The sequence below is a fragment of the Drosophila sulfurigaster genome, chromosome 2L (genome assembly GCF_023558435.1).
Source record: "Drosophila sulfurigaster albostrigata strain 15112-1811.04 chromosome 2L, ASM2355843v2, whole genome shotgun sequence".
In the NCBI taxonomy this organism is placed as follows: domain Eukaryota; kingdom Metazoa; phylum Arthropoda; class Insecta; order Diptera; family Drosophilidae; genus Drosophila; species Drosophila sulfurigaster.
This window is the reverse complement of record NC_084881.1, coordinates 8859101-8883359: the sequence shown is the minus strand read 5'-3', so window position 1 is coordinate 8883359 and position 24259 is coordinate 8859101. Positions and strand designations below refer to the sequence as shown.

Genomic DNA, 24259 nt, shown 5'->3' with positions numbered 1-24259 from the left:
AACTGGATACATAAATAAATACTGCATCTTATTCAAAATAAAATGATGTAAAAATCGGAAAAGGCTTATACATTTATTTTCGCTAAAAAAAGATTCTCCTAGGAAATAGGGCATAACGAGCAACAGCAATATTGAAGCTTGACTGGTGCATGATTTAATTTTCTGTTGGTAGTATTCAAAGATACTACAAATCTCTTAATGTAGAAAACCATTCTTAGTAGCTTTTTGAAATATTATTTTTTATCTCTTTTCTGGCTAATTGATTTTTTTTCTACGGAGTAGAGCTGCTTGTTAACCGTGAATAAAGTAAGACGTTGAAATTATTTTTTTTACAATTTTATTTCTTAATAGATTTTTACATATTTGTTGTTGTTCTATGCTTTTCATTCATTGTATGACGAAACCGATCACTGATAAACAGCAACAGCTAAGATGATTATAAAAATTGAGATTCTTTTATAAACATTTAGCCGCGTTTTATCCTAAAGTGTAATTCCAAACATAACAATGTCCCATTTGATGGTTACTTGGAAATAATTTACAAAAGGTTTTGTTGTTCTTCCTTGGGTTTTCTTAAGAGCTAACAGAGTGGCAGGGTGGAAGTTCTACTAAATATAACTTCTTGGAAAGTGTGTTTTTTTTAGGGGGGGAGCGCAGAGACCGTGTGAGAAGTTTCATTTTTTTGTTTTCGTTTTTATCTTTCTTTGTTTTTTTTGGATAGAATTGAAAAAATGTTGCTAAATTTGATTCGGCTCATTTCTTGTGAATCCCGTTTGCTCCATTTGAATTCGCTCCCGCTCTACTTGTGGTAACCACCATGGTCGGCGTAGACGGTGGCGTCATGACCGATGCTGCTGACGGGGTAGTGGCTGACGGGGATGCTGCTGACGGCAACGGAAGGTGCGTGCTTCACCACGGAGTGCGAGACAACGGGCACCTTGACGTAGACGGGGTATGGACGGTCGACGGGGATGTGCACGGGCACCTTCTGCACCTTCTCTACGTAGACGGGGTAGGGCTTCTCGACGGGGACGGGGTATGGCTTGGGCACCTCAACGGGCACTGGACGGTCGACGGGCACATGGATTGGCACCTTCTCGTGACGGATGACTTCGTAGGGCTGTGGCACTGGGACGGGCACCTTGACGTATTCCTTGACGGGGACAGCGACCTTCCTGATCACCTCATAGGGCTGGGGCACGGGCACCTTAACCTCAACGGGCACGCGCTTCTCATGCACAACGGGGTAGGGGCGATCGACATGCACGGGCACTGGGATGCCCTTGGTGATGGTGATGGTCTTGTGCACATCAGCCTGCTTGCTGATCACATAGGGGGCGGGCACGGCGTGAGCTTGGACGGCAACGGCGGGAGCGCTGTGACCATAGGCGATGGCAGGACCGCTGTGTCCCACAGCAACGGCGGCGGGGGCAGAGTGACCGTAGCCGGTCAGACCACCGGCAAGGGAGCCGTGACCAATGTGGCCAACATCGAGACCAGCATGGCCATAGCCATAGCCGAGATCAAGCAGACCGCGCTTGTCCAGCTTCTTCTCCAGTGGGACCTTCTCCTCCTCGGTCTTGCTGGCGCAGGCTGAGGCCACCAGCAGAGCGGCTAAGCAGATCTAGACGGACAATGCATTCAGGTTAAATGGGTAATTGCAATTGGCTGAAATGCGTTTGGTTCTAGTGCAATGGCCTACAAGTTATGTCACTACACATGTAAATTGATTAGGTAATCGCATTAGAAAGTTATTTCAGCGATATGCCGCCCACTTGGCTATAACATTGTCGGTTTACTGTTTACTGTTTACTTCGCTTTCAAATGGTCAAGTGAAATTGATATGTGCTCCGCATGCGTAATGCGTTCCAAGCTTCAGCTGTAGCTGTGACTGCCCCAGACATGACAAAATGTGCGCCGCAGACGTCACGCATGACCAGCTGCTGTTGTGGATGCATTCACCGCAGTTTTTCTATCATATTTGTTGTTGCCAATTTAATTGATTAGCTAGTTGGCTTAGTTTGATTGCTATTAAACGTGGATGGCAATCATAATGCAATGATCATCATTTATAGAGAGCCAAAGACAATTAGCCATTGATTTGATTTGTTCAAGTTGAAGTTTATCATTTACTCTTTGTTTTTGTATTTCGGCAAAGACATTATGCAATTAGCGTATATAGGAAGTGAGTAGATCGGTCAAGCACCCGATCCGAAGACTTGCAATATATGTAGAAATATAGTGCATATGATTATTATGATGGATTAGAAGGTCTGTGCATGTCATATTTAATCTATGTGGGAACTGACTTCAATGGATATTCATTTGATTACAATTCAATATTTCTCACATTTAAATCAGTTATTCTGAAATTCTTTTTCTATGATTCTCAATGAAAATATTTACACATAATTGATTCAGAAAAAAAAAACAAATGGAATTGTTATTGTTACTTACGAAAACTTTCATTGTGAAGTGTGTTGGGACTTGCCAAGGCTGTAAATAAAAAAAATAGTTTGCATGTTAATAACTGTTTGATATATATTTTTCATTTAAAACTGTGCACACAATTTGAACTATATATTTTTGCGTTTATTATTCAATATTTATTATTTATTTTTTTTTTAGATCGTATATCACAAAACTATTTTTCATTTAACTTTAAAATTTTGCACAGAAACTTGTAAATAGAGAAAGACTTGAAACATTTGCCAACACTTACGAGCAACTCAGAAATAATATTGAAATCAACTGTTTAAGGATTGTAGAATCACACACGATTCCAAACCTTTGACTGGATGCTGTCTGTGGTCAGTGGCGCACTTTTATACCCCCAAAGAGTTTTTGTGTCAAAACGAAACTGAAAACGCCGCCAAGCACAGCTAGCCAAGTTAATAGAGCGTCGTCGTAAAAGCTTTCAAAAGCGCAGCCGCAGCGGCAACCACAGCCGAAGTCGCAAAAGCCGAGAGACGCTTTGCTCCTCTCCCTCTCTTTCTCTCTTTCTCGCTCTCACTCTGTCTGACTCTCTGCAAAGCTCGCGAGAGTTGCGTTGGTATTGGTGAGCTTTGAGAGTGTGCGTGGGCTCGGAAAGTTTTCAGCGGAAGCGCTTACCACTACAAATGCATTGCACTAATACCAGCGCAAGATCTGGTGAGCTTTGATTGTGGTAGTGAGGCGAGCAGAAGAATATCATGATTTTTCGAAATTGATCAACTTAAGAGTCATTAAAAATGTTTTCGTTTGCAATAAATTACTTTCGGTAAGTGAAACAATGTGTGCTTTGGGGAATTCCAGAAAAATAACTTATTTATTAGATTTATTATTTCTTTCTTTTTTTTCTGTTTGTGTGTTTGTCTCCTTTTTATATTTTGAAAGAATACTCGTATCTTAAGAAATGTCATAAGATTATTGTGAACAGTTTTTAATTGGGGTTCTATCAGGTTTTTGACATTGGGAAACCTGATTTCGAATAGCACTCAACCGGGCAAAACCCAAAGAATCCTCCATAAAATCATATTGTCTCGAATACGATTACATTTATTTTCATGCCCTGGCAGATTTATTGTGCCAGACTTCTATAATTATCAAAATAAAGTATAAATTAGAATGTGCCAATTATTCAAATGAAAGCATTAATTTATGCTCTTCTTTTGTGTGTGATATTGTTGCATAGCTTGGTTTGTTTCCCACATTTCTCATCTGATTTCGATATGCAAAACACGCATTGCATAATGTGGGTTGCGAAACCGCAGATGACAGTTGTGGAAATGCTTTCAATTATTAATTATGACTTTATCATCGACACTGAGAGAATATGATTAAGATAATTATAATTATAATTTTTGTTAATATTGCTGAATTAAATAATTCGTTGAAATAAATATTGCAGAAAGATTTAAAAAATATAAATTAAGTTTTTTATTAATTTGAAACCCACTGCTGAATTTTTGCGAGTGTTTGGCAAATAGGTTTCGACTTCCTCACCGGGAAAATTGGAAACGAAAGCTGTGGGAAATGCGATAAGAGCGGCATATTGCTTGGGATCTATCGATAGGGAAATCCAATAGCCTATTGCGCACTTCACGCACTTTTTGGATGCTTTGAATTGCGTTTCATTGTGTTTGCCGCAATTGCGATTGCGATTGCATAGGCAACACATAATCATGTGGCAGGCATAGCGGAGAGATCGTGTTTCTAATTTAAATCACAATGTTGCAACAAATCTGGAAATCAAACAGACATAAGTAGCTACTGGAGTTGACTGTTGAGGCAACCCCTGGCAGGCGGTGTATTCGGTGGGGTACGAAGTATTTGCAATGCGTGAGAGTTGCCGCAAAAGTGAAAGGCCTTTATGGGTCGCTCAAGTCAGATTACATATCAGATGGATGGCTGCGATTTGGCAATTGCTGGCAAGAAAAACAAAATTGTGATCTATTTGAGGCGACACACGAGCAAAATGAAACCTGTTGGGAATATTGGCGCCCAACTTTAACTTAATATTCCGCAAACATCGATTTGCATTTTCTATTGTGTGTTTTTCAGACGATTCTATAATGGACTTGGACTTTTAGACAACCTTGTTTGTCACACACACACACTTTTAGTACATTAAACAACTTTCCAAATTCAAATGATTTTGTATTCTTAAAACTCTGAGGATCGATTGAATTTAATCAATTTTGATTTCGACTGATTGGATTTCAAAAAAACAATTAACAAGTTTCAATAAACAAATTTGCTGAGATGCCTGAATTATCATTATTCTTTTTCAACATATGTAGTTTAATACTGTTTAATTTAATTGGAACATTTTATGAAGGTGTTTTAGCATTTAAATCCGCTTTAGATCTCGTTTAATTCTTTTGTTGTCTTAAATTAAATTTTATTGCTTATAATTAGTGTTGAGACTCGTTGATGACCGTTTATAATTTTGACAATTTTTTGTGTTTACAATCTGTTTTTTTGTATTGCAATTTGTAGATACAAATATCTTAGTCTTGGTAGGTGTTTATTTCGGATCAATTGAATTGTAAATTTATGAGCGGCATTTAACTAATAATAGGATTAAAGCAAGTTCTGGTTCTTGATTGGTTTGCTGCAAATGGAGTTCAGTTTATTGTTGCATGTTGCAAGAAGTGCTGCGCCGTTGGCCGTTGGCCGTTGGCCGTTGGCCGTTGGTAGCATCCACTTTAAGGCACAACTGGACAAAGTGGTCAACTTTTACTTTTGCAAAATGTGTCGTTTTCTATGTTCGACCAGATGGAACCAAGTTAACCAAGTCAAGCAACCAGTGCAGCTGCCCGCAACAACAACAAATGCGGCAAACAGCAACAGCAATAGAAACAACAAAAACAGCGACAAACGTTACGATTCTGTCAGACAACGAACCCAACAGATGCGAGTTACAATTGAGAGATGCTGGCGTTTGGGGCTGTTGCTTGGCAGGAGATGGAGGCGGAGCTGCTGCTGCTGCTGCTGCTGATGGTTGTGGCAGAGATCGAGGTGCAAGTGGAGTTGGAGGTGAAGAAGAAGAAGCAGAAGAAGAAGGAGACGAAGGCGGAGGCGGTTCGTTGTGGAGGTTGCTTGGCTGTGACTTGGCATGCGACTTGGGCGCTTTGTTGCATGCTCCGGATTGCAACATAAAAGCCGAGGCGAGTGCTAGTTACAGCCACTACTAGCCACTCCCCTTATGTCCCCCCCGCTCTTCGTGGTGGTGCCACACACTCGTGTGGCTGCTGCAGTTGCAAGTTGCATTGGCAGTTTTTTGTGCTTCGCATTTCGGATTCTCATGTTTGCCATCGCCATAAATTGTGGTCAACCGATGCAGCCGATGCGACGTAATTCATTGATTATAACGACAACAATAACTGCACTGCAATGGAGTAAACCGTCCCCTCCCCAACCCCTTCCCATTGCCGCCCCTCCACCACTTGGGTTTACCAGCACAAGAGCATTTGTTACCTGCTGATTTATGAGCAATTGTCTGTTCATTTAGTATGTGTGCTTGTATGCTATATGTTTGTTTTGCGGGTCTTTTGGAAGGCCCAACCACTTGTTTAGACCGATTGGTTTTATTTGAAATTCAATATGCGAAAAGAAGGCCTCAAATTAGCTAATATAATTATGGATTATTACAGCCACAAGACTGACAAGCAAACCAAACAAACTGCCAGACAGATAGGCAGCTGGCAAGAGGCGCACAGTCTTTGTTTGCTGCCTCAGTTTGTCATGCGATATTCACACAATTGTACTACAGTTGGTCTAACATAGATAGAGGATCGTATATAGGCTACATTTATGTATGCAGATCGCTTAAGATTGCAAGCAGACGACGCAGCTTACCACACAGTCTGAGAATTTGGTAAAGTGTGGAAAAAGTGTGTATCAGTTGACAAAATCAACTAGTTGTATACAAAAAGCTGCTGAGTTGCTTGGGCTAAAAAGAAGTGGATCCTAAATCATCATTGCGAATTTTAAATATGTAAAATCTACAAACATAAGAAATTTTCGAATAGGAGCAAAATATATAACGTGATTTGTTTAAAAATATTTTTCATAAGCGAATAGGATTTAAATTATAAATTTCGTTTGAAAAAATGTCGATTTAAATAACCCAAAGAAACTAATGCTAATTTTTACAAAAAAAAGTTGATTGAAAGATTTTTCGAGGGTACTCGACTGCGAGATACCCGGTACCTATATTGCATAAAAGTGAAACAGTGAGGTACTTATTTTAAAATATACCAAATATACGTAAACTACTAAAAATATACCATACTATATTTATATAGTACTAAACTCAAAATATTCCAGATTGTCAGCCAAAGCAATTAATACCCGTAGTAAGTAGGCGTTTTACCCATACAATATTTTTATCTGATATCTAAATTTTTAGGAATCATCAAACATGATTTATAATCATATATACTAAAAATCGATGATTTTTTTCGATTTCCGATATAATTACTGCAATTATTTTCGAAATATTCGAAATAATATAAAAATACTTGAAAATTGATTTTGATTTTCACATTTTGTTATGAAAAAAAATAACTCAGAGGGATAAACTTTGTAAATAAAAGTATTTATTTATATCTTTATCGTGTCAAAAATCTTCCAAGATGAATTTTGATTATTCAATAAGCTTTTAGTTTATCGCTTCTGTATTTTAGCGCCACACAAATTTATATTTATGCATGAATCGAATTTAAATGAATTAAGTGTTAAGTCAAGCTTTAATTGTTTCTATAGAACAGGAAATCCTTTTAGCATCGCTAAGTTGCCCTTACATGTAGTCAAGACGGCTGAAGTGAAGGGACCCGTCAATTAGCCCTTTGTTATTTACGGCTTTTCCATGCCTTAATTAAAAAACACCTTTTCGATTTATTTTAATTTTTTTCTTTATTTTAATATATGCACATTCAAAACGAACAAAAACAACAATAAAAACAAACGAAACTGGTCGCTTGTCGGAAATCGGTAAAGTTTTTCACTTGATATGTCAAAATGCCAAAACGTTGCAGCGCAGGCAAAACGATCGGCCAGTCCATGTGTATATATGGTAGGTATTAAGTATACGCCCTGTTGGCCATTTGTGCGCTTTTTCGTGGCCATCCGCAAATCATTTAAGCGCCATAGGCGTGCAAAACAAAACAAAAAAAAAACCAGCTGCAGCCACAACAACAACGGCAATATAGTCACTGAATGGAAAAATAGAGCACAGCTTCCTTTAGACATCGTTTTATAGTAAGTTTTTTTTGGTTTTGATGGCTTTTTTGAGTTGAGTTAGTTTTGCGTTGGCCGCCGCCGTTTGGCAGCCGCTTAGAAACATTGCGGATGCAGTCACAGACAAGAAGTTGGGGCCGGTTTTTGTTTTGGCCATAAATAGTTGGTGTTGTTCGATGCGGTGCGTTGCACAATGCAACAACTTGAATGCACTTTCAGTTTCAGCTTCGGTGTTTCGTTTTTGATTTTACACTCGAGTTCGAGCTTGAATTCCGATTCGGCAACAACTGCGACACAAAATCATTGCCAGCCAACTAAGCAAAAAAACACTTTGTTCTGCTCCTAATTATGTCATTAATTAATGTATTGTCACTGTGCTAGATCCGTTTTGCCAGCTAATTAACATTTAATTTGAGCCAAGCTCATAACGTCATAGAGTTCTCTATTATTGGCGAGATCCGTGCCAAGATCCGTGCGCATAAATCAATAATAAGCAACTTAGTCATTCGCCTCAATCGAAGCCAAGCAAACAAACGACCTGATCTCATGCTATGCTATGTATTGCGCTGAAGGCAGTCAAGATACGTTTAGATCGCAGGTAAACTAAAAATACAAAATCGAACTTGATCTAATTCTCTTAAAGTGCAATACTAGTTGTGCCACTCATTTGTTTCTTACTTGTATTTAATAATAAACTATAAATAGTTCAACTTGCATTTGAAAAGAATTTCAATCTTGAAAATTAATTAGTTTATTAATTAGAATTCTTATATTAACAATTAAAATCGAATATAGAAATATATTTAAAATTTGAAACTCTCCAATAAACGAATTCTCAGCTGTTGACATCAACTTCTAGTAGCTGCTTAAATCGTGCCTTTAACTTTTATGGTCTCATAAATGTTCAGATGCTAGTTACTACAGTTTATGCATTTTACGAGTATAGCTCCACTCGTCGTATATCAGATTCAGATCAAATATGTTTGTTCACTGTATGTTGTTGTGAATGTCACGTTAATGTGAGCACGTTAAGGTCATTTCGATTGCTCTACCACTTGCTGTGGTCACTTGGCCGTCCACTGCGAGACACAAATGTGGTTCAATGTCCAATGCAGGCAGCCACCGAACGTTGATCACTGTCCAAACATTCAGTGAATGCATTCAAACGTTTCGCTAGACGCGTCTGACAAAATTCAAATGGTCAAATGCTGGGCCAATAATTTTTGGTCATGTAAGTTTCTGTTTTTTTTTTGGCTTTGACAAGATTTTTCGTTTGTCTTTGTCTGCGATGTTGTTGTAGTAGTTACTTGTTGCTTTTCCCATTGTTGTGCTTGACAAAGCGAAAATTTTAATTTGTTGTTGTTTTTTTTTTTTGCCTAGTTTATGACTTGACCTTGACATTTGTCAATTTTGGTAATAATTTCTGATTTCGTAATGAAATTGTGAAAAATCCAGGGGAAAACCTTAAGGTAATTTAATAGTATTTCTTGAACAGAAATAATTGCAGTTTTCGAAAAGTAGAAAATTAATTGAGCTTCATTGATTGGAGGTCATTTTACTCTGAATTTGTTTTTCCCTCTATCTTCTTTTCTTGATCTCCACTTGGAGGTCGTTTTACTTGACTTTTTGTGCAGAAATTGATTGTCGTCGATAACTCTGCGTATTTATCGCCCAATCAAATCGTTTCATATTTGTATTTCACACATTCCCGAAATATTTGCCAATGAGAATGTTGCAAGAGAGAAAAAGAGAAACAAAAACGCAAATATTTTTAATGCACACTTTTCACAATGTTCGATCATGTCGAGAAACAGCAACAACGTGCCAAAGTGCCATTAAGTGCATCAGCATCAGCAACAACAACCACAACAACAACGGCAACATTAACATCATCTACAACAACTATAGCAACAACTACAGCAAGAGCAAGAGTAACATTGTGTGGTGTGTTATGTTTTTGGCACTTGGCAGCAATTGCCACATCGTCGCCACATTTTCCCAGAGACTCTCCGATCGAGACCGAATTCGAGACTGAAATTGTGACTGAGACTATGTCTCAGACATGACCCAATAACAGGGATTAGGCGACGGCGACGGCGACGGCGACGGAGACACGGCAGCTGTTGTTGTTGATGCCGCTGCAGTGGCTGCTGATGTTGCTTCTGCATCGTTGGCAGAGCAACTTGGACTCTGTCTGTGTTGTTGTGTCGACTGTTGCCGGTGCCACTCAATCATTCAATCAAAAACAAGACTGACTATGGCTGGGTCTGGCCGACTGGGGTAACCAGTTCACGTCCAGTAAATCAGTCAGTCAGGCAGCTCGGTGGCTTGGTAAAAACGATCGGCACAAACGATCCACAGCCGAACATTGCCGGCAATTAGTCCAATTTTTTTGCTGTTTTGTGCTAAAATTAAGTGTTGCGAAAATTCTTTCAACTGTTTTCTGTTTTCTGCTTGGACATGAAACATGTGTTTCGCGTCGCGTTCTGCAATGGGAAATATTTGAAAAATCTTTAATTCTCTAAAGCCATTCACAAAACGGCTCCAATTATTCAGCTGCTTCGGTGCTTCGGTGCCGCGGGGCGTATGAGCAATGTCGTTAAACTGCACACTGCTAATGAATGGTTCGCTGCAGTTCAGACTCAGTTCAGTGCTGTTGAGCGCAGCTCAAAGACATTCATTGGGTAACTTGGTAAATAAAAGATCTTTGTGACCAAACTGTTGCCATTTGCACGTGCACAGCAATTAGTTCTCTTTTTAAAATCTCCAATCAAAAGATTTAGACCGCAAACCTGTTGCCTAAGAAGCACAACAAACGTGCTCTTGTTCAAAATTATTTCATGAAGTAAACAAGTAATAAAAGTTAGCACACAATAACATGTTATCCTAATCAATGTGCCGTTTCATTATACTTTCATTTTGAAATCATTTTCAATTTGCAAACAATTAACTGTTTATTTCTGGACTATCAAAAAGAACCGGCTCTGACAAAATGTAGGTTTTTTAAAACATATGTATACATTACAAAATGTATTATCTTTAAAATGTCTACAAGAACTGGTTAAAATTGTGAATCCCCATGAACAACATTTTGGCATTAATAAAATCTTTTATTTTTCTTGAGATCAATGTCTTTGAGATTATCAATATTCTATTTTGCATTGTTAAACTATAAAATAAACTTATTAATTTCAATCTAAATTCTGCGTTCTTTTAAAGCATAGGCATTTATTATAAAATTTATCATTTTTGTTCAAATTCTTAAAATAACTGTTGAAAATGGTGAATCCCCTGGAACGTTAACCATATTTGCTACCTACCTGAACCTTTATTATGCAAGAATTATTCAAATCGGTTACATTTAAAAAAATTATGTCTTTAAGATCATCAGTATTCATTGCTTAGTAAAAATACAATGAAAAAGCTGATTGAATTTCAAATTCATTAGTATAAAGTATATGTTTCTTCCTACATTATGTCATTATACAGCTTTGACAAAATTTGGATTTTGGAATTAGTTACAATATATAAAATGTATACCTTATAATCAAGAACGAGTTAAATAGGTGAATCCCCTGGTAGAACAATCATAGAAACTACCATTTTGCACTTTTGTTATGTCAACATTATTAGAATCTTTTAAGTTCTGAAAATAACTGGCTTTAAGATCATCAGCATTTTACCATTCATTGTTTAACTGAAGCGACAATAAACTTATCAAAAATCGATCAGCTGATTGAATTTCAAAATCGTCAACAAAATATATTAGTTGAACTTGTTCTGGATCACACAATAGTCAACTTGTTTTGACAATGTACCAAACATTGCATAATAATCAGCGATCAATTTAGAAGTGACTCGACAAATTTATTAATTTATAAAAATATCAAATCTCGGAGCTGGCTACAAAACGCCACCATCAACGACCCTGAAATTTATTTTTATCTTCAAGTTCAGCTTTGCAAAAGATGCTCATAAAGCGCAGTTAAAATGTAAATAAATCTATTCAAGAAAATGTTAAATTATTTTTATATAGCAAAAATATGAATCTAATGATAAAAGAAACTGAATTAAATAGTGAAGTTATTGGAACTTATTATTTTTCTTAATAATCTATTATTATCTGTCTCATTTAATTGTTTGAATACTGAGACTTGGTAAAGCAAAGAATTTTGTCGAAGTGTAATTGGATACCTTGGTTACAAATGTGATTAAATGAAAGTGAGCTTAGCGAATTGCAATTACCGGATAATAAAGCAGACTTTTGCGTGGTTGCGAAATGCAAAAATCAACTTTAATATTGACTGCAATGGTTGCTACGGTTTAGTTGCAATTGTGGCTCGACCTTGAGCCACTATGTGGAGCCCAACAAGTTTGTACTTGGCTGCAGTCGATCAACTCTCACCCAGAACAATTGACAATTTTTACCCAACCATTGTGCCATATATATATATATATGTATGTATTATATATACATATAATCATTAAGCGTGACCGTTGCCATTCTAAAAGTCATGTCATTTTAACCGTATACCATATCATGTTTGTATCTTGCAGATACTTTTTCTCCACGGTGCTGCAATTTCAGCTTTATAGACGTATGTGCCTTGCCGCTGGTCAATATGTGCCCAACGATCCGAGAAAACCATTGCACAAATGCGACATCTATCGGCAGCCAGCCGCAGGCAATATACTCAAGTAAGTTGTGAACTTATTTAAATATGGTATTAACAATATACCAGTTGCAAAATAAAATATAATCTTAAACTAATCAAAACAGTTAAATATAATATAACATATAAATATGGCGTGTAAATAAGATATTAAAATAAGTCATTACAAAGAAATTATAACAAAAGCAACTTAGTAATTAAATTACACCAATCCATTCATTATTAAGTCAATTCATCAATTTATCCATGATTAAAAATTATAAATAAAATCTTTCGTTTGGAAATCAAATAAAGAAAAAATTAAAATAATTTGATGTTATTTTCATTGAAATTATTAGGATAAGATATTGTATTTTTAATTAAATATAGCCAAACCAATCCTAGCAAAAACTAAAATTAATTAATTAAAAACCCCACTAATTTAATAAACTTATTTAAAGAGAATTTAAAATCCAATATTAGAAGTAGCAAAAAAACAACTTACTCTTTTGCTAAGTAAAAATTGAATCAGCTTAGACACTAAATTTAAACTAACATTGCAATTAAATAAAATCAATATAATCTTATATTTTACAATTACAATTAAATAATTAATAACTAAGCTAACTGATTTCAAAGTCAAACAAATGGAGAAAATATTTGAATTTAGGCAATGCATTAAAACTAACCAAGACACTTTAAAAATAATAATTAAATAGGAAACAAATCAAACCTAATCAATCATTAATTAAATTAAGAAGTATGATTAAAGCAGATCAAATCCATATACAATTATATATTATTTCTTTTTGCAGAAACCTTATGTCGAAGGGCGCTTCACAGCCTTGGCAAGAGGTGTTGGAGGAGACGTTGGGCGAGGGCCGCTTGGACGGAAGTGCACTGAGAGAGTACTTTGCACCCTTGGAGGAATGGCTGCGCCTGGAATCGCTGCGAACGAATGAATATGTGGGCTGGAATTATGATGGCGATTACTGTAAGCGTAGCATCGAAACGGCCGGACTGCAGATATTTGGTGGCTACTATAATGGAGTGAGCAGATCAGAGGGCAGTATTATAATGCTGATCCTCACGATTGGACTGTGGTTGCTAACAGTCTAACTTTAATCAGTCTAAGCTTAACAGTCAAATGCACTTATTTTTGTTGTAATATATTAATTTCCGCTAAAATTCAAGTTGCACATATCGCTGATTTCTGGCCGTGTTGAACTTGAATCAATGCCAAAAACAATTCTAAATCCAATAAAAAAAAAACTAAACACACACATAAACAAAAAACAAATTGGCGGCACCCTAAGCAAAACCTGTTTGCTGGGGTTTCCCTGGACAAAAGGGGGATTGTGAACAGCTGGGGAGCGGAGAGATGGGACTGCGTTGATGCGGGTCATTGGAACACCAGCGTCGCACGCACATTTCGACTGTGGTTGCTGTTGTTGTTGTTGTTGGTTCATAATTTAATCAAATAATAAAAATAATAAACAAACCGCTTCGACTGCATTCGCTGTTGCTTTTTGTTTTCTCTCAACTGGTTTCGCTTTTCGTTTTTGATTTAATAAATTGCAAAAAAAGCATAAAACGACTTGGGCTGCAACTGCAAACTGCAACTTCAGTGTAAACAAGATAATCAACGGCTCAGCGCGTTGTGTCATGGGGCTTGGTACAACTTCACTTGACCGAGGGGGCAGACCAGCATACAAGGGGCAAAGAGACAGTGTTCAACTCAGTGTCATTGTTCTAAAGTTTGTCTAAGAAATCAGACACTTTAGTAAAGTGAGTGCAGAGCAAGTTCTTTGTCCGTCTGATGGCAGAGTTCGCACTTTGTTTACAAGTCGATTACCATCTACGAGCTAGCTTTATTATTTGTGCGTCTGATTGTGTGTGTATGGTAAAATATATTATATCATTATTATCATTAGTACAACTTAACTCAATTGCTTAGTAAACTCTTACTCAATGTTAAGGAATATGAATAAAAAAAGATAATAAACAATTTAATACTCTAATGTTTAATTTTAGTAGGTAAAATACAAATTTAGAAGGTATAATTATTATTATGAGCCATTCCTCAAATAATTTGACTTCGTGACAATATTTACTTGGAGTTAAAATACTATTTATGTGAGCATTAAATTTGACAGATTGTTAAGCACCGGATAAGGAAATTACATCTTAATTAATAGCCTGAAAGTGGAGAGAAATCACTTTGAATGTAACTAGAAGTAACCGGTCTTCCATGTTAGTTCTATGTTAGATAAATATACAAGAATATTAGTCCATTTCATTCTTTATATATAATTAAAAAAATGAGTTTATAAAGTAGTCATATTTCGAATAAATATTTCGTTAAATTAAATTTAATTGTTTTTTTTTTATTGCTATTATCTGGTTATGGACTGATTTATGAAAAGCCTCAAATTTGAAACAAAATTTCTTAAAATATAATTTTAAAATTAAAAGTTTTTCAAGTTTAATCGAAAGTAATGTAGATTCATTTCTTAATTTCGCATTAATTCGCATATGTCAAAAAAATTAGATTAACTTAGGCTTAACTTTCTCCCACGTTTCTTTCTTCAATATGACAGTTATGCCAGCAACAGAAAAGCGTAGTAATGAGATTAAACATAAAAATAAGTAAGAAAGTTGAACGGTAGTGTGTCCGACTTTAATATACCCGAACTCTATAAGTTATACATTTGACAATAATGTCATACTCTAATTTTACATAAAAAATGTTATTTTAATTTTATTGTTAATGTCAAAGTCAAAAGATGATTTATCAAACAACTGCTTGGGCACAAACACATTACACCTTGCTAATCATTGACTACTGGGTATAAAAAACAAAAGCGCGTTTACCTCGCAGCAACGACAACTGCATCAGCATGTTAAGGACATTATCAACATTTCAATTAGATGCAATCATCGTCTGTCTGGCAGGGTGATGGGGCGGGGGTAAACGTAACTCGATCGTTGTGTAGAGTTGAGTGCAGCTGTAGTGTAGAGTTTGTGCGTGTGTGTCTCGCATTTCACTTTCATTGTAGAATTTAACTGTGCATTGCGTACTTCCGCCCTGTCGCCGCCTCAGACCCGCCAAGCGTACGACGGCCTTCATTAGCTCGACAAAAAAGTGTCGTCGCCGTCGACAATTTGCAATGACAACTTATTTTTTTTATAATTTCTGAGTGTGTGTGTGTGTGTGTTTGTTTACTGTTTACTGAGTTTTTGGAGAAGGAACATGCGACTGAGCTGCGGGATCAAACAGTCTTTATGAGAGTCGCGCAATCAACGCACACGCAACGCAAGTCGAGCGGAAAGAATCAGAGCAGCTTAGAAAGTCAGCGAAAGTTCAAGAAAGTGAAGTAACATATGTATACAAATCCAAATACAAATAAATTAAGTTGAAAATAAATATTTGTGAAATGAATGCAACTTGCTAGCCAGTGATTAAGTGACTCCAGCATTGAAATTATAAAACTATTGTAAATATGAAACAGTTGCAAATCTTACTGTTGTTGTTTCTCTGGCAACTGAGCTGCATTTGCTCTCAGAACAGCAGCTTGCGAGTTAACACATATCTCAAGGAGATGGGCCCTACAGCTATGGCCTTGCCATCGATACAGGCTGCGGGCAATATTTGCACACGCGAGGAACCCTATGAGGAGGTGATTCAGGTGCCGGAGGTGCAGCCGGTGCGAGTTCGTACATCTAGCTGGTGCTTGGATATACCGCCGCGATGCTCCTCGTTCAAGACGGAAATGCGCGAGGTGATGAGGATGCAGGTGAGTATTATTACTATTACTATATAGTTAATCTACCTAAGCTGGCAGCATGTGTTTCACTGCTTAACTGCTTAACTACCGGCTCTGCCTTAGCGGGTAGCTATTGCGTCATCCTCCTCACTACTGGCAACACCTTCGCAGTGGCCATTTACCAAGTCTTGGCCACTTGCCCCACAAACCTGATTTCATTTGCTCAACCAGGAAGCCGATCGTCGAGCTATTCCATTAAATTGGCAACATTCGATGGCTGCCTTTGATTATTTTTTTCTCATATTTTAAGTATATTTTATGGGTTCTGTCAAACCAAAAGAAACAAAACTTATGATGAAAAAGTTGCGCAAGCGCGCTGAGAGGAAACTCCATAATACACAGAACGGAAGTCGCAGCTGTGTGTTTGTGTGTGTGTGTGAAAAAACCATTGAAACTTCAATAATTGCGACCGGTTTTGACCCACGAAAATAAAGCGGCAGGTAACGTCCTTGGCTGCCAAAAGTTGTATGAACTTTTGGGCGCCCTCGTCGTATACGCGATATGCATATTGCATTTTCAAAGCGCTGCCAAATGTGTGATTTATAATACTGAATGGAGGCTTTTCCTGGTAAATAAATCGTATTTTTATACCCCTATATTAGGCACCCACTAACCCCATTATTAAGCTATAGTAAATGCTTGCTCTATTTTTTATAGTATGAAAATACTGTCAACTCAAAGATGAGAGTAAACACTTTTGAAGTGAGTAAAAAAGCGAGAAAAATCGAGAAAAACAAGTGAATAGCAAATATGGTCCGAATCCGGTTGACTGTGTGGTGCCTAATCAGGTATGGCTGGTTTTTATATTTTTATTTGGATAGACTAAAAAAAATAATAATTATGTCATGGTGTCAGTGACGGAAAGTGCAAATGAAAAGCGGAAAATCCAGCATGTATGCGCAGGCAGGCCAACAGCACAATTAAGTGCTCCACTAGCAAGGAGTTTTGGGGCAGTTAGTGTTGAAGTTGCTGTCGTTGTTGCAGTCCCAAGTTGAAGTCGAAGTCGAAGTCGAAGTTGCAGTCGTCGTCGCATTCGAAGCTGTTGACACACTTTCGATTGCATCACCGCAGCGTGCGGCACAAAGTGGCCATAAGATGCAGCCAGTTTTAGCTTAGTTTACAGTTTCGGCTCTAATTATTTGTGCAAATGGTGGACATGTGCATGTGCGTGTGTTTGGGGCTGCTTAGCTTGATAAACATTAATTTCATAATTTAAGTATTTAAGATTTCATCATTGGGTTTTTTCCTGGAGTGGTCACGGAATCTTGAAAAATATAACTAACAAAAGTCAACGCAATTAAATTGATTTAGATTTCAAAGTAGAGCAGCAGACACTGCAATGGAAATTAAATAACTTACAATCTAATTGTTTTGCCAACTAAATTACACTATCCCAGTTTTTCTAGGTGCGTCCCAAATATGTGGTGAGAAATTCATGTTTTTAGTGTTAGATTTTTGCAACGAAATATTTGCACAGTAAATGCCTCTGCTAATTGCCAATTACGTTTAATTAATTAACATGAAAATTACAACAACAGCAAAATGATACAGTGTCGAAAAGCCATTTACGAGTTGGAAAATAAAACAAGTTTCTGTCTTCAAATTTGCAACGACGCGTCGCTTAAAGTGCCGAAAGATTTTCCAAAAAAGATTTTCAAATCAAGTGAATTACATAAAAAAAACCTACCCCGGCGCCTAAGAGATAAATTTCTAAATCAGATGATTGATTGACTGACAGATAGAAAGAGAGAGAAGGAGAGATGGTGACTGATCGAGAAGGAGAGAGGGCGAGGAAGAAGAGAGCTGGAAGCTATATGAGTTGTGGTCGTAATTTGAGTCGCTTATGTAGATGTAAACCATTGCTCAACGTATATTCAATTACCAGTCGAGTACTGAGTATGAAGTATTTGTCATATTTATGGTGAACATTTGACAAAAGGCTGCACTTAATTATGCTTCCACCGAATGCAAAACAGCGATAGCAGGAAAAACAGTACAAAGAAAAAAAAGAAATGAAAAATTCGAATCGAATATCTGTGTTTATATTAAAATTTCCGCCTTATTAATTTATGCTGTGACAAACACAGACTGAGGCACAACAACAACGGCCACGGATACAAATTCATCAGTATCTGACAGAACAATGCGTAAGTTGGGCGGGATTATACGAGTAGTGAATGAAAGCCGGGAATGCTTTGGTATGAACACTGCAAATGATTGTGAGAAGCTGTTCGCATTCAGTTATTCAATTAAATTGGCAACTCAAGGGGTGGACTATTTATGAATGTCTGAGTCTTTGTGTGAGTGCATGACTGTGGCTGTGGGCTCGCCCTGTGGGTCTCAGCTTTATTATAATCAGCGCTTTGACTTTTGTAAATCTCAAGAATTGAGCAGCGTTACAAAGTTCAATGAGAGCCAGTAAATTGACATTGAATTGCTTGGAAGGGAATATTCGTATGTAGCATCAACGGAGTGCTCTCAGTTGATTATTAGATTTTCCGCATCAGCTCTGATGTCAAAATTGATGATTAAGATGATAGCATATGAAGAAAATTTAATAATATGAAAATTGTGATTGTAAAGTGACATTCCTTACGATTAGCGTAATGCTGATTTTGAATTGTGGACATCGGAAGCAGAACAGCTCCTTACTCAGTTCATTTGAGGAATGATATTGATCTAGAAAAATAAGTTGAGTTTATTATTCTTAATAATTAATTCAGTTTAATTAATTTTTTATATTATTTTGTTAATTTTACAAATGAAATAAATGTGCAAAATAATGCCAACTGTCTTTAATTTATGTTTCGCACATTCCCGCAAATACTTTTAGCATTGCTAATAGGTAGGATGCTTACTAATTACATTTCATAATGGTTTGAAAACTCATAAGCATGAGCATAGACTGTCATCGACTTACAAATCTTTTTCAAATATGAAGCATCGCATCACAAACTGCATAAAGTGCAAGCATGAAAATTTAGTATCAATTTTAAAAGTATGCCATATATTTTTAATTATTATGACGTAGCATTCATATATTCACTCCGCAATAAAAATAAGTAAAACATTAAACGTATTTTTATTGCGCAATGAATATATGAATGCTACGTCATAATAATAAAAAATATATGGCATACTTTCGGGCGCACTATTTAAATAGTCAACTATTAGCATACCTCTAGGAGTATTTAAATAAATAATAAATCGCAAATGACGAAAGTATTCGTAATTATAATATATGTACATATATTGTCTATTCCGATAAGCCAAACAAAAATAGAAAACAAATTAATTGTTGCATATTAAATAAAAGGTAAAAAATATGAAATTTATGTACTTGTAAATTGTTTAAAAACAAAAAGTAAAAAACATTTTCAGTTCAAATCTTACAATCTTGCAATCTTAGAAAAGCCCGTAACAGGAAAAAAAATACACATTTCTCTCTGTCTGTTCGACTGTCCGTATTAACACCTAGATCTCAGAGAATATAAGACATAGAGATATAACTTTTTTCGACAACTCTTGTTATGTTTGCACGCTGATCACTTCCGCACCATCGAAAACCAAGCGTAATTTTGCAAGTACAGTTGCGATTTTTTATACATACAATAACAGCTATAATTTTTACAATTCTTGTTATTTAAGTTATTTAAGAAAAATTTTTGTATGGGAAATAAAGCCAACTCTAAGGTATATGTAGTATAAACTATTTACGCGTTTAGTGTATTTTATTATTTTTTTAGTATACCTTTAGAATATGGTTTTATTAAAAATGGGTAGCGTGTATTTCATAGTCGAACACAATCGACTGAAGCTTTCCCAATTATTTTATTTTTTAAAAGCACAAACCAATTCTTTTCTTTTTATACCCGCTACCCATAGGGTAGAAGGGTATTATAACTTTGTGCCGGCAGGAAATGTATGTAACAGGTAGAAGGAGGTATCTCCGACCCTATAAAGTATATATATTCTTGATCAGCGTCAACAGCCGAGACGATATAGCCATGTCCGTCTGTCCGTCCGTCCGTATGAAACACTGGATCACAGAGACTATAAGAGATAGAGCTATAATTTTTTTTCGACAGCATTTGTTATGTTTGCACGCAGATCAAGTTTGTTTCAAAATTTTGCCACGCCCACTTCCGCCCCCGCAAATAAAAAAAAATCGAATAACAAGCGTAATTTAAAAGCTAGAGTTGCGGATTTTGGTGTATACAATAATAACTATAGTAGTTATGATTCCTAAGAATTTGGTTGCGATCAGATAAAAAAAGAAATACTTTTGTATGGCCAAAAACGCCTACTTACTAGGGGTTTTAGTTGCTTTGGCTGACAATCTGGTATATTGTGCCGTCTAAGGTATATTTTGAATGCGGTACTACATGAAATACATTTGGTATATTTTGAAAATAATACCGCAAAATTTATTGCTTTTATTTAAAATGGGTAGCGGGTATCTCACAGTCGAGTACACTCGATTGTAGCTTTCTTACTTGTTATTGTACATAAAATGAGTTTTACATTTATTTAACGGAATGCAAAATATTGAACAAATTTCACTTTTATTTAAGTTTAAATTTTAAATTTTTTATGAGACATAATTTTATAATATAATTTGTTTTGGAATTAAGTGCAATTATTATACAAAATTAAACACGTTACGCTGATTGCACATCATAAGCGCGACTATTTATCAATTTACAAATCACATATATGAAGACTCCAACTGGAAGTATAGAAAGCGCAAGGATTAGAAAAGTGTTCTCCCATCTATGCATCTCTGGAGGAGGTGCAACGGTTGTTAGTTGTGTTACATCGGTGACTTGTGTGGTTTCTTCTGTTTCATAAGATGATTTTGCTTGAGTTGTCGCCTCGATCATCATGACTTCCACCAGCTGGGAGGATACGCAAGTAAACATCAGCATCAAAGCCCCGTAAATTACACTCGAAAATATATTGCACGTAATTTTGTTGATATTCATTTCTAAAAATTCTTGTCGTCTACGACGTCCGAATCCACAAACTGCTTGTACTTAACTAACAATATTGAGATATGCTCTCAAGTTGCTTATGAATTTGAAGCTTGCAACAGGAAATTCGAATTGATAACACTGTAGTGGAATTCAAAAATTCATAAGAAATATATACTATAAATATAATGACCACAAGTCTTCTACAGATATTATGTTTTCCATAAACTATATGAATCATTATTTGAAAGTCCGCTGTTTTCATTTGGAGATGTTGATTATTTATTGAATGAGAATAAAGCCCATGAAATAAAATATTATAATAACATACGCTTCATTAATTTTCAACTGAGGGCTTAAAAATTATGTTTTTTTTTCGATTTTTATCGATTTGCAGGGGCGAAAGTGGGTGTGGCACACAATTGAATATGTTTTTTTTATTTATTAGTAGTTTTATGAATACTTTTCAATCTACGGTGTCTCTTCAAAGACGCACATCAGAATCTTTTAGCCCTGGTATACCCTTTTATGCTTAACACAAAGAAATTTCAGACATTGCTGTTCTCATTATTTTATGTATTTATCTTTTTTTCTCTCTCTTTCCCTTTCCCTTTTTCTCTCTCACTCTCTCTCTCTCTCTATCAAAATACTTGTCACTCTTAGCATATTACTCACTTCCACATTCATTTATGTTTTATTTTAGAAACTGAACAAAACGCGCACTGTTCGCTTTTGCTGTCAAGGCTATGAGGGCAATCTCTCGGACAGCCAAGCCAGTTGCAAGCCCATTTGTCGGGGGGGCTGTGGGCGTGGCAGTTGCCTTATGCCCGATATCTGCAGTTGCGAAGAAGGCTACACGGGCAAGCACTGCACTCAACGTGAGTACTCCGCCACTTACAGCCAATTGTCTCATTTGATTTGCCAGTTCATGATTTTTACAGGCTGCGATCACGATCGCTGGGGATTGGACTGTAAGAATCCGTGCCAATGTCGAAACGATGCGGTCTGTGACAACAAAACTGGCGTCTGTCATTGCATCGCTGGCTGGGCGGGGCAATTGTGAGTAAAGCGCTCAATTTTTGATTGATTCATTTACTGAATAAAGTGAACTTTCAGCTGTGAACAGCCTTGTCCGCCGGGCACACATGGCGTCATGTGCCGCAAGGCATGCGAATGTGCTGAGAGACTGTGCCATCCTCAGACTGGCGAGTGCATACGCCAGGATCATGTGGTGGGTGCCTTGAATGTCAGCCATGTGGTGCTGGAGACCATCAACTCGACCATGGCGAACCTTACGCACAATATCAATAGCATTGCCAAGCGCATTGGCAGCATGCAGGAGGTGGGAGGCCTTGACCAGGCCTCGCCTAGTCCGCTGCCCGAGGTGATACTGATCAAGCAGCCCGTTCAGGAAGCCTCACACACGCCCAAGATCATTCTGCACGAGTCGAGCAATGCCCTCTTGGAGAACTTACACACAGCCGCAGCGGCTGGCGTGCCAACTCCCGAGGTCATACATGTGATCACGAATGGTGGCAGTGTGTCGCAGGAGCATCAGCCTCAGCTGAACCTTGCGGGATTTGCGGCAGGCGAGAGTAATCCAAGCAGAAGTGCCCATGATCATGATACCAGTTTGCTGAGCACAATGATCGTCATACTTCTTGTGCTGATGACTGTCATTGTGCTCGGCTTCCTTTATGTCTATCGACGACAACATCTCCAGAAGGAGGCTGTCATCTATAATGCGAATGGCACGCTTTCAACTCACCCCCACAATACCAATCCCGAAGTTGTGATTAGCGAGTCTGGCGCTATGGGAAAAATATTTCACGGACCACTGCCAAAACCTCCAGCTGCAAATGCCATTAACCAGACTCTACCGAATGAGGGTATGTAAGTGTCGCCCGGCTGTTGCGAGGGCGATTCGATGACTAATCTGAGAATTCTTAATGAATAATAAACTTATTAAGACTATCAAGTTATTTATCGTATTGGCCTCGTAGATAATCATTCAAACTAATTCTTAAGAAATTCTTGCAGTTTCTCAACCGGAACTGTATGATACACCTAGTAATAACTCATCAATTAGAACACCGCCATATGCCTATGCCAGGAAAGAGTCACTCTATTCGGTAATCTCGCCAAAGTCGCGCAAAGGCAGCCTCGACTCGCATCTTTATGACGAGATACGATATCATCAGCAACAGCAGCAGCAGCAGCAACACTTCCAGCAACTGCAACATCAACATCAACACCCACATCAACATCAACATTACCATCATCAGCAGCAGCAGCAGCACCAACCTCACCAACCACATACCTCGCAAATACGCTACCAGCATTCCACCATAGCAGCCGCCTATCTACCGCCCCCATTGATGCAGCGGCAGTCAAATCACCATCCACAACAACATCAACAGCAACATGCGCCAAACTCTCATGTTTCCCACTTAATAATTCCACCACAAGATTCAAAGTTTCTACAGGTACCAAACCAGATTACAACACAAAAGATTGCCCACTTGTGAGTTTGTCATTGCCACAAAGGAATTTTTTAATACTTTTCCAATTATCTCTTAAAATTGTCATTAAATTGAAAAGTAGTTTTGGATTACATTCGCCATACATATAATATATACCTTTTGAAAACTATATTATTATATATATGTACATGTACAATAAACAAAAATAACATTTATTCGTTTGTTTAATTTTATAATACATCTATATGAAAATCTTTGTTTGCTGACTCAAATGGCAAGAGCTGGAACCCAAAATTTTGATCGTGATATAAGGTTTAATTTGCCAAAACTCCCACTCAAATTTTCTTAAGTCATGCAGTTGGAGAACAACCGGTGTTAAATAAATTTGCAGCAATTTAATTAAAGTATTTCGTCAAATACTATAGTCTAAGAAAGGAGTGATGAATTGCCATCATTGATTAAGCGTCAGCAGCCGATACATACATTTCCGCTGATTTACATTTTTCAAGAATAATGTTTTATTTTGTTTTGGCTCAGTATGAATAATAAGGAGAGAAAAATAATCTGTAAACTTATGTATATTGAACTTTCCTTTTTTC

At 37.1% G+C, this 24259-nt stretch overlaps 3 protein-coding genes and 1 long non-coding RNA gene across 6 annotated transcripts in view; 3 read left to right on the top strand and 1 right to left on the bottom strand.

Moving 5' to 3' along the window:
- Positions 1-13677, top strand: part of LOC133835113 (angiotensin-converting enzyme) — a 70097-nt gene extending 56420 nt beyond the window's left edge. The window contains exons 8-9 of the mRNA XM_062265002.1: positions 12283-12423; positions 13193-13677. Coding sequence (XP_062120986.1) covers positions 12283-12423; positions 13193-13496 — 445 coding nt within the window. The 3' untranslated portion in view covers positions 13497-13677. The remainder of the gene's footprint in view (positions 1-12282; positions 12424-13192) is intronic.
- On the bottom strand, positions 321-2861 carry LOC133835131 (E3 ubiquitin-protein ligase RNF12-B). Its single transcript, XM_062265021.1, has 3 exons — positions 2723-2861; positions 2458-2496; positions 321-1624 (listed from the first exon to the last, which is right to left on the bottom strand). The coding sequence occupies exons 2-3, from the start codon at positions 2467-2469 to the stop codon at positions 800-802; spliced, it is 837 nt and encodes a 278-aa protein (XP_062121005.1). The 5' UTR covers positions 2470-2496; positions 2723-2861; the 3' UTR covers positions 321-799.
- A 1975-nt stretch (positions 13678-15652) lies between the features above and the next one.
- LOC133835120 (uncharacterized) lies at positions 15653-23798 on the top strand. 2 transcript variants are annotated; one of them, XM_062265008.1, is made up of 5 exons: positions 15653-16174; positions 21881-22055; positions 22119-22236; positions 22294-23066; positions 23218-23798. In XM_062265008.1, exons 1-5 carry the CDS (start codon positions 15881-15883, stop codon positions 23703-23705), a joined length of 1848 nt encoding a protein of 615 aa, XP_062120992.1. In that variant the 5' UTR covers positions 15653-15880; the 3' UTR covers positions 23706-23798. The 2 variants fall into 2 exon arrangements, with proteins under 2 accessions (XP_062120992.1, XP_062120993.1); XM_062265009.1 differs by having other exon boundaries at positions 15654-16174; positions 22294-23070; positions 23218-23380.
- LOC133835137 (uncharacterized) lies at positions 16846-18700 on the top strand. Of its 2 annotated transcripts, none has more exons than XR_009893517.1 (3): positions 16846-16992; positions 17060-17374; positions 17422-18700. It is a non-coding gene; the product is annotated as an uncharacterized LOC133835137 (long non-coding RNA). The 2 variants fall into 2 exon arrangements; XR_009893516.1 differs by having other exon boundaries at positions 17060-17368; positions 17422-18684.
- Positions 23799-24259: the final 461 nt, after the last annotated feature.